Source organism: Nilaparvata lugens, unplaced genomic scaffold, assembly GCF_014356525.2.
Source record: "Nilaparvata lugens isolate BPH unplaced genomic scaffold, ASM1435652v1 scaffold6804, whole genome shotgun sequence".
Classification (NCBI taxonomy): Eukaryota; Metazoa; Arthropoda; class Insecta; order Hemiptera; family Delphacidae; genus Nilaparvata; species Nilaparvata lugens.
In genome coordinates, this window is record NW_024092555.1 from 1 (window position 1) to 10,589 (window position 10,589).

The 10,589-nt window shown below is 43.6% G+C and overlaps 3 protein-coding genes across 3 annotated transcripts; all 3 read right to left on the minus strand.

The window, feature by feature from the left end:
• Window positions 1-6,139: 6,139 nt before the first annotated feature.
• Window positions 6,140-6,943, minus strand: LOC120356461. Its single transcript, XM_039445386.1, has one exon. It carries the CDS (start codon window positions 6,941-6,943, stop codon window positions 6,140-6,142), a length of 804 nt encoding a protein of 267 aa, XP_039301320.1.
• Window positions 6,944-7,136: 193 nt separating this feature from the next.
• LOC120356462 lies at window positions 7,137-8,090 on the minus strand. The gene has a single exon (XM_039445387.1). It carries the CDS (start codon window positions 8,088-8,090, stop codon window positions 7,137-7,139), a length of 954 nt encoding a protein of 317 aa, XP_039301321.1.
• Window positions 8,091-8,327: 237 nt separating this feature from the next.
• On the minus strand, window positions 8,328-10,193 carry LOC111052980. The gene has a single exon (XM_022339809.2). It carries the CDS (start codon window positions 10,191-10,193, stop codon window positions 8,328-8,330), a length of 1,866 nt encoding a protein of 621 aa, XP_022195501.2.
• Between the last annotated feature and the right edge of the window lie 396 nt (window positions 10,194-10,589).

A 10,589-nucleotide genomic window follows, 5' to 3' on the forward strand; every position in this document is an offset into this window, starting at 1 on the left:
AATAGTCAAAAATTTCTTTACACTTTTGACAACTAGAATTTCGGGACAATTCGACTTCCAATGCCCTATCCTATTACAATTCCAACACTTAGGCTCTTGTATTCTCCTACCCTATTTTCTCGCGTCTCGGTGCGGCTTTAGACTGAAAATCACTCCGTTTTTGTTCTTCACTTTTCGTGCTTTTCAGAGATAACCTCCCGTTTCTCTCTTCAGCACGAATCGCCTCATACTCTCTGGTTACATCTAACAACTCATCCACATTTTTAACCCTACACTACGAACATATAATTTACCGTGGTAATAATTTAAATACAATCTTTGAAGCATCCTATCCCCCTCATAACTACCTAACCGTCTCATTAAGGTAAGCAAGGCTTCGGCATACTCATCAGCCGGTTCGCCCTCCCTCTGCTTCCTTGCAATGATCTGACTCTCAAGGTCGTTACTATAAGAATGAGGATAATAACGAGTTTAAATGCCTCTACAAAATCAGCCCACGTCCTCCACTGGGAGCGACGATTCCGCATCCAAAGTAGGGCCCCCCCTCCATCAGCTCCGGCAGGGCTATAAGAGATTGCTCCCCAGAGATCCCATATGCGCCCTGGATTTCCGCGAGCCTCTCGATGAAACTGGGAGCATCCGATACACCATCAAAATGTAAATTCCACTTCTTACCTTGTCGCAGACTTCTCCCTGACTATACGTGCCTGAAGAGCGGGCCAGTGCCGGCTCTGTACCTGGTTGAGAGGCAGCAGCGGTCCGGGATCGAAGGTGCTCGACCATCCTCCTCCTCAGCTCCTTCACAGTCCCCGCTGCCGACAGGCCGAGACTCTCTAGGTAGCCGACCGCTTCCTCCTTATTCAGCCGATACACCCCGACACTCTGGGGTCGGCTTCGCGTTCCACGAGGTCCTCCCGCGGACCGCCTGTACGACTTCATCATCCTGATGAGTAGTCTCTTCTCCGTGTACACTCATCGCGGATTGGGATTCACCTAAACCCTCTTCGCGATTTTCTTGGGCGCCAGACGTCTTAGCCCCACGATGGGAGACGTCAGTTTATTAGGATGACCTATTCCACCCTCTAGGTTTCCTAATAATTGTGAAGTATTGCTACAACGCGGACTAGCTACAGCGGATATGGGTCGGGGTCTAGCCATACTGACAGTGGAGATACCGGACCTACACTTCTCCCTCTATCCTGATTCTTTACCCTCTGCTTCTTTCGCGAGATTTTTACTTTCAGGGGAAGAGTGTTTGCCCGTGGCGTTATTGGCCGATTCGGCCCTCGCCTTTGGAGTACAGGGTGGGTTTTAAGGGATATTAAGATAACCCTACACAAGGAGACGGATCTGACTATCAGATCCCTACCAATAATTCTATTTATAAAGGTAGTACGCAATCTGAACCAACTGCGAATTGGCGGCGAGCAAGCTGTACCTGCAAGCCCGGGATGTGGTTTTTCTATGGGGTTTAAGTGAGGGCTATGGAGTAACGTATGACGGAACTATGGAGTTGTTAGTGGTATTTAAGATGTAGTTAAATAGGGCACGGTATAGGGCGTAAGCTATAGAGAATAGGGTGCAGGTATGAGGTATACGGTATAGGGTAGGGAACAGAGAATCAATAATAAGATTATTATCTCTACAGCAAATAAATATCTGCTCAAATCCGCAATCTGAGAATTGCGCTCTAGCTCTCAGCAAGCTGGACTGCTAGCTAAATACAGTATATCAATTTCAATTACGTGGTAATTAAAGTTTAGAGGATAAGGTTTTAGGTGTAGGATTTCTGAATCGCGAGCCTGCAGCTGCGAAAGGATTTTCGGCAATTCTGAAACTGCTAAACAGGATTTCCGCGCTAATCTGGTTACTGCGCGCCGGTTATTAAGGGCCAATCTGTGACTGCCCTTAAGGGTATGGGAATCACTCTCAATCGTCCGAAACGCTTTTAAATTAATAGTCAGTATGTCGACTATTATGAGAGGATAGAAAAGATTTTTCACAGACACAGTCTGTAGAATAATATCGGGAAGACAACAGTCTGTCGTTGTCAGGGTAGGAAAGGATTTTTCCAGGATTTTCCACAAGGAAAATATCGAGTCAGAGACTCCTAATTCAGGAAAAGATTTCAATAGACTTTTCCAAGTAATTGCCAGTCTAAGGACTATCACAAGATCGATCTCTAATTTGCAACTGAGATCACGGGAAAATTCGTGAATTTTCCACAGGGAAACCAGCAAATAATATTTGCTATTAAAGAAGACAGGTTTCTAAGAATTTTAGAAAGGATTGCGGGTCTGAAAACCCGCGACTAGGACAATCTCGAATCTGGAACTGAGATCAGGAAGGATTTTAACACAGGAAGAATTAAGAGAAAGGATGCCGCAGTCTAGAAACTTCGGCGAGGAAGTCCTCAAGCTGTACCCGAGACCTAGAAGGATTTTAGAATAGGGAAAGTGAAGAGAAAGAAAGAGAATGGACGTCGCAGTCTAGAAACTTCGACAAGGACGAACTCAAGCTGCACCTGAGTTCTCTAGGAAAAGGATTGGACTTTTCCTACTTGGAATTACAGCAAGTCAGAAACTGCTAAGCGAATTTAAAATACAGGGCCACTCTATAGTATGAAAACTAAGCAAGGAAAATTTACCATAAATGATAATAATCTCTCTACAAGGATAAAAATTAATCGAGAAAACTATTCTCAAAAGGAACAGGGATTTTCCCACAAGAATAAAAATTAATTGAGAAAAACTATTCTTAAAAAGGATAGGGATTTCCCTACAAGGATAAAAATTAATCGAGGAAAACTTTTCTCAAAAGGAACAGGGATTTTCCCACAAGAATAAAAATTAATTGAGAAAAACTATTCTTAAAAAGGACAGGGATTTCCCTACAAGAATAAAAACTCAATGGAGAAAAATTACTCTTTAAACTAAAGGCCACCTTACTACAGAGAAGGAAAAATATACGGACTACCAGTCCTGACATACGATTACCTGAATCGACGTGGATACTGATACGGAGAATAGCGAACCGATTCCCACTTCCCGTATTATAATTAAAAACGTCGTGAAGCGACAGAGTCGAGACTTATAAATTAAGTACTCAAAAATAATCTGCTATAAGAGCCTAGCTAAATTTCCCACTCAACTATTTGTAGCCCAAACTTGAGATCCCTTACAGGTTTCAAAACCAAGGATAATTCGTTCACCCCCGGTGACACGAATTTAGGAAAAATAACCAACAAGAAAGAAAATCCCCCAGGAGTTTCTATCTTCAAATACAGTCGGCAATTCGACATACAATATTCCATTCACTAAAATACGGAATAGAATATTAACCCTCTAATACACCACTATTAGGAGCGCCGCTCGGAACGCAGCCGTACACGAACCCGTTCACCGAACAACTGCTCTCTCCCCCAGGTCTTCTTGGAGCTGCACCGGGTCGCTGAAAATTAGGAGGCCGGGGGAAAAGAGCTTCCTGACCAATGAGAGTCTGAAAAGACGATCACGCCACTGGTCATGTGACGGGGTTTTGACTCAGCTGCTCCTGATGCTAGGGTGCAGCAAATGATGACAATACTGCTGATTCATATAGTAGATTAGGCCGGTAACAATATTTCTATTCCAGAAATTTCATGAAGAGCGATACCGACTCAACTCGGTAGCCGAGTGGTAAACAAGATCTGGAATATCTGGTTAGATGAATCCGCTGCTGATGATTTAAAGGGTTTGACGGCGATGGTGATAATGCATACACTACTACGAATCTAACAAAATATATCAGGCAGTCGATCCTATTCCTATTCTAAAATAAAATAAATTCGCTAAATTACGCTGGACGACGGCTCTCTATCCGTCACAAAAATTCACTTGTGACAAACGTTTGTTTCATCTATCTGTTTTGAATGATTAATGCAATATTGTATTCACTATTACTCATTCTAATATCATCCATCTTATTCTTTAATCCCATTATTCTAGATTCAAATCATAACTGTTTGTTGAAACACCGCCGATTTATGAAGTTACATTACAATTTTATATTATTGTTACTCTAATTGCATTTAATCTTTTTATCATTGATCAATTTTGTATACTTTGTAAAATTTGTTGAAAAATTAGCATTACCGTTATTTAATGTAAATTAGTGTATAAGCCAGTAATTATTGTAACATACATAAATAAAGAAATCCAATCTGATAATAGATAGTAGACACAAACTAGAGTTTGGAAAGTAGTATCTCTCTAACTAGTAGACACAAACTGAGTTTGGAGAGTACTCAAACTGAGTTTTGAGTTTGGAGAATACTATCTCTCTGATAATTATAGTAGGCACGAAATCTTGAGAGTGCCAGTTTGGCGGTGCATGCAATGACAAACTGGCACTGCTCAGATTTTATCACCAGACGACAAAGTTGCACGCCGTCAAACTGGGCTGCATTCCTTAGAGTGCCAGTTTGGCGGTGCATGCAACGACAAACTGGCACTCCTGAGATTTGTCACTAAACGACAAAGTTGCACACTGTCAAACTGGCTGAATTCCTTAGAGTGTAGTTTGGCGGTGCATGCAACAACAAACTGGCAAGATTTTGTCACCAGACGACAAGTTGCACGCCGTCAAACTGGGCTGCATTCCTTAGAGTGCCAGTTTGGCGGTGCATGCAACGACAAACTGGCACTCCTGAGATTTGTCACTAAACGACAAAGTTGCACACTGTCAAACTGGGCTGAATTCCTTAGAGTGTAGTTTGGCGGTGCATGCAACAACAAACTGGCAAGATTTTGTCACCAGACGACAAAGTTGCACGCCGTCAAACTGGGCTGCATTCCTTAGAGTGCCAGTTTGGCGGTGCATGCAACGAAAAACTGGGCTGGAAAACCAGCCCAGTTTGTTGTCAGCCCACTTTGTCGCCAGCCCAGTTTGACCCGGTCCCGAGTAAAGATAGGCAACTGTTTAAAAATACTTGTATCATGTTGTCTCTGGTAGGAGGAACATATTTATTTCTGTCTAATAGGCCAACTATTCACTGCCAGTATCAGCTCCCTCCAGATATAGTGCTTGGTAACTGTCATCACAAAGAACTGAATGGTGAATGAATGGGAGAAACCATTACCTGGGCATGTGCACTACGGTGCTGTGTAAAACTAAAACTAGTGACTGCAACATCTGATTTGTTGCTCTGTGCTCTCCTAAATTATTGATTTACGGTATTGAATTAGTTCATTTTAAAAATTCCACACATTATTTTTATTCATTTTTTCCACCTCCAATCGTATTTCTATAAGGTAAGTGCAATATTTAAACTATTTCTGTTGATTTATCACTGAAATATGATGTTCAACTTTGTTGCCTTGTCAAAAAGTACCTTGTATTAGAATTTATAAAAGTTTTCCCAATCACTTTGTTAGAGCCAATGTAATGGGCTTCAAATCACGTTACTTAGTAGCTCAAAATAAAGTCGTTACCTTTAAGAAGCTTCTCGTACAAGGATGGCGGGTTCGCAGTGGACTGTAACAGCGGTTTTCTCGTTCGGGTAGGCGGTAGCACGTTATTGTAATAAGAAATCACTTGCACTGGCTGGGGGGAAAACATGGGCCCATGTCGCAGCGAAGAGGTCGTACATTTATAAGTTCTTTCAAAGGGAGGAAAAATTGGTAGCGTTAGTGCACGTTTTAGAACAAGCCATCTTGACAAAGCGGAAACGGGCGAAGTAGTAGTGGGGAGTGGAACAAGCCGAGAGAGAGAGCAGTGCCATCTACAATGGGCTTGGCGATATCATTGCGGCTGATGGCAGTGGCATGTTAGATGGCCATGGGTGAGCGCGGTTGATTCAAAACACACAGCCAACTTACCGACAGATATAAGAGGGAAACTGCCGAAGTTATATTGGCGGTAACATACCCCCCCCTCAAAAACGAACAGTTTTTCATAGCGGTGGAAACAATCTCCAGCGGGTCGGTGACAATACACAGTGAGAGCGTTGCACAAATGACCAGAAAGGTGGCGCAGACAGGAACAGTGGTGTAGCTAGGAACGGCGGTGTAGACAGTAGCAGCGGTGTAGACAATAACAATCCTCACGGATGTGAGCGAGGCGGTCTTCATGCGGTGTGTGCGGTAACTTGTAGAAGGTTTCAAATGATGCGGTGAACTTTGCGTATGTCTCGAACAATGTTCCCACATGCGCATTTGATAGTGACTACACGTACTAGTCCATCTTTACCAGGGTGTAGCGCAATAATCCTGCCTAACGGCCAGCTGAGAGGAGAGGTGTTGACAGATTTGATTATGACCAAATCGTTAAGTTGCAAGTTTCTTTCAGCGGTTTTCCATTTTGTGCGATTGATCAAGGTGCATAGGTACTCCTTGGACCAGCGATTCCAGAAATATTGGGTCATTTGGTTTGTAAGTCTCCAGCGGCGTGCGACCAATAGTTCCTTCGTCTCTATGGGTTGCGGTGGTGCGGTAAGAGGTCTACCAATTAGGAAGTGCCCGGGAGTGAGCACGGAGGCAGCTTCAGCAGGTTCAGAGGACAATTCTGTAAGCGGTCGACTATTTAGAATACTTTCAATTCTAACGAAAATGGTGTCATACTCTTCGTATGTAAGAGCTGTGTCCCCAATACAGCGGTGTAGCAGTGTTTTGGCGGATTTGACGGCGGCTTCCCATATGCCTCCTTGATGCGGAGCATAAGGGGGAATGAACTTCCAGTTTATGCCGTAGTTAGACAGAAAGCACTTCACTTCAGAGGGCATCGTCTTCAAGAGTTTTTCTAACTCATACATTTTTCTTGCGGCGGATGTGAAAGTCTTAGCGTTGTCTGAAAACAGAGTGTGCGGCGCACCTCTGCGGGCAATAAATCGGTGTAGAGCGGCGATGAAGTTGTTGACAGACATCGAGGACAGGAACTCTAGATGAGTAGCTTTGGTGGTCAACATACAAATATGCACAGATAACCTTTTGTTGTTTGTGTGCGTTTCAATAAAGATGTTTTGCATGAGAAAGGACCAGCAAAGTCCAAGCCAGTTAAATTGAATGGTCTATTGGCGGTGACTCGTTCAGCAGGTAGCGGGGCCATACGTTGCTGTAGGTTGGTGCGGCAAAAGCGGTTACAAATGACACATTGATGTATTATGCGCGAACTTGATTGCGGGCAGAGATTATCCAATACTGTTGGCAAACAGCTGCTTGTGTGGTGCGGGGACCGGCATGACAATTTTGAAGATGTATGTGTCGAATGATGAGTGAGGATACATGCTCATTTTTCGGCAGCAATAATAGATTTCTAGCTTCACTAGAAATCGGAGCGTGCTCAAGACGACCAGATAAGCGTATCAAATCGTAATCATCAATGTACGGTTGCAACGTTAGTAGATGCTTAGGACATTTTCCAGCTTTCAACTCTGTTATTTCCTTCTGAAATTTATCCCATTGCACAACATGAACAATGAGTTTTCTAGCTATTTCAGCTTCACAGGCGGTGGTGTCAATTGAGGCAGGCGTTTCACAGGTTTCAATCTGTTTGACTATTTTGCAGCGATATTCATAACGGGCTGGTTTGATGCGGTTGACAAATCTTAGCATGTAGACAAAAATACGACATAGCTTTCCAAATTTGGATACACGTTCTATAGCAGTATACAAACGATTCTCAATTGTTTCTTCAACAGTAGCGAGAATGTACAGCGGGTTAGTTTTCATCTCAGGTACAATGTTGGAAACAAGATGATTGGACACGGGAAAGTCAGTGGCGAGACAACGAAACGCATTGGTAGTGTGCCACCAATCATGGCAGGAGACGATTTCAGCGGGAGTCAAGCCTCTCGAAGCAATATCTGCACAGTTGTTAGCAGAAGTAACGTGATGCCATGACTCAAGTTTTGTTAACTGAGTAATTTGCTGTACTCTGTTGGCAACAAAAATCTGCAATTTGTATGTGGGTGTGTTGATCCAATCCAAGGCAGTCTTGGAATCGGTGTAGAGTCGAATTTCTTGTAAATCATATTCGGACAGCGTAGGTAAGATGGCGGATAGTAAACGAGCAAGCAGCAAACAACCCATCAATTCCAGGCGTGGAATTGTCATAGTTTTCAGCGGGGCGACATGACTTTTGGCGGCTATGAGACGGCAGTTAACATATCTATTTTCAGTCTCTTCATGAATATATATACAAGCAGCAAACCCTTTTCGGAGGCATCGGCGAATCCAAGCAGCCGGGTAGTAGAGCGGTTACAGGCGAGTAAACGCGGGATTACAACATTGTCCAAACGGGAAATTTCAGCGGTAATCAGCTCCCAATGAGCTCGAAGTGAGGCTGGAACCTCAGTGTCCCAAGCTAATTGCTGAGACCACAGCGTGCGCATGAATAGCTTGAACAGCATTATGAGAGGAGTGAGCCACCCAAGGGGTCGTAGACTCGAGCGATGAATGATAGAACGGTTCTTTTAGTGATTTGCCCATTAAAAGGAGAAATGAAATAGCGAAAGTTGTCCGCGAGCGGGCTGTAGACAATTCCAAGAACTTTTGCAGTAGCGTTGTCATCAAACATACAATCTTGATTTTCCAAAATTCTGCAGGCAAGTTAGCGATCAATTCAGGAGTATTAGAGTTCCATTTCCGAAGTTCAAAGGAGCCAAGCGACAATAACTCAATCAGTTCAGAAATAAGCGTTTGTGCTTCAGAAAAATTGTTACTTCCTCCCAGCAGGTCATCAACATAAGTTTGACTTGTTAAAACTTTACTTGCCAGAGGGAATGCTTCTCCTTCATCCTTGACAAGTTGTTGCAATGTGCGTTGCGCTAAATAAGCACTGGAAGTAAGCCCATAGGTTACGGTTTTAAGTTCAAATTCTTTTGCAGGTTCATGATAATTAGGTTTCCAAAAAACATGTTGGTGACGGCAGTCTTCAGGCCTTAACAAAATCTGGCGATACATCTGCTTGCAATCAGAAAGGACAATGTACTTGTAAGTGCGGAATTTGGTCAATACTTGAATAATATTGGACTGCAGTTTTGGCCCTGGTAACAAATTCTCATTTAGTGAATGCCCATTGGTATCCTTGCTGGAAGCATTAAACACCACCCTGATTTTCTGAGTGGGGTCCTTATTTTTAAAAACTGCATGGTGTGGAATCACATAGTCAGAAGCGGATTTGGCAAGTTCCAAATGGCCAAGCTCATGATATTCTGTCATGAAGTTGTCGTATTTCTTCTTTAGTTCCGAAGAATTTTCCAAGCGTTTTAATAATCCAAGGTGACTTCGATAAGCTTGCTTGCGGTTTGAAACAAGAACAGGCGCGCTAGGCTTGAAGGGGAGTGCGACTACATATCTGCCTTCATCATTGCGGTAGGTAGTGGACTCATAGAGCTGTTCACAGAGTTCATCTTCAGGTGATAAGAGTTTCGCATTTATTTGGACATCTTCAGTCTCCCAAAACTTGTTCATGACCTCAGCAAGCGGTTCTTCGCGGGCAAACATGGTGCAGATAAGTTGCATCTGATGAAGCGGAGCAGGCGAGTCCTCAATATTTAGCTTTCCACTCAGAACATAGCCAAATATAGTGGCGAAGGCAGCGGGATTTCCTGGTATAATAGCATTGGCGGAAGAAACAAATACATTAGGATAAATGTCAGCTCCAATCAAGAGGTCTATCCTATTGGGTTGGTCAAAACCAGGGTCAGCGAGATCCAAATGTGAAAGTGAGGTTTTGAGCTCACTGCTGATTGGAAAAGCGGGTAGGTCACCAGCTATTTGCTCTAAGACAAGGGCTTCAGTTTGGAGAAAGGTGTTAAACTGCGGTCGAGATAGCAGTGTCAAATGAGTGGTACCTTTTACAGCGGTCGCTTGTTCAGAGATACCATTAATCTGAATGCGTGCGGGCATGATGGTGATACCAAGTTGCTGGGCAGCTCGGGTAGTGATAATCGATCTCATGGAGCCACAATCCAATACAGCACGTAGTAATTGTGATCGGTTGTATTGATCAACAACGGCAACGATAGCGGTGCCCAGTAAAGCAGAAGCGTGTACAGCTTTCACTTGTGCACAGCCACTGAAGGTGTCCGGCATGCCGGTGGATGAACTGCGGGTTGGGGTTGAGATATTGGTCACAGGCGCTGTGCCAAAGGTGACGAAGAAGACCGTGAGGGACTGGCCGTGTTTTGCGGGATTCTCGAATCGGTACAACATGAATTACTTACATATTGTGATGAGTGTATGTCATCGGTAAACCGCTGTGTTGACATTGGTTCAAATCCTGGTGGCGGGGAGCGACAGCTAGCACCTCCAGAGGTGGAAGCTGGTTGGTAACTAGATATGGTAGGCCTATTATGAGAGCCAGAAGGGTAGCGATCTGGTCGGCGTTCAGCAATTAAAAAGGATTGTGAACTCTCATTATTTTTGCATAGCAGGGTATGGTGATGGATTGATTTACATGCACGACAAGAGGACAGTGAATTGCATTTGGCTTTGAGGTGGGACCCGAGGCATCCGAAGCATCTGCGGTTTTGCTTGACAATATCCATTCGTTTGTTGATAGGTTCCTTCCTAAAGCGCTCACATTTGTACAATGGATGAGGAATGTTG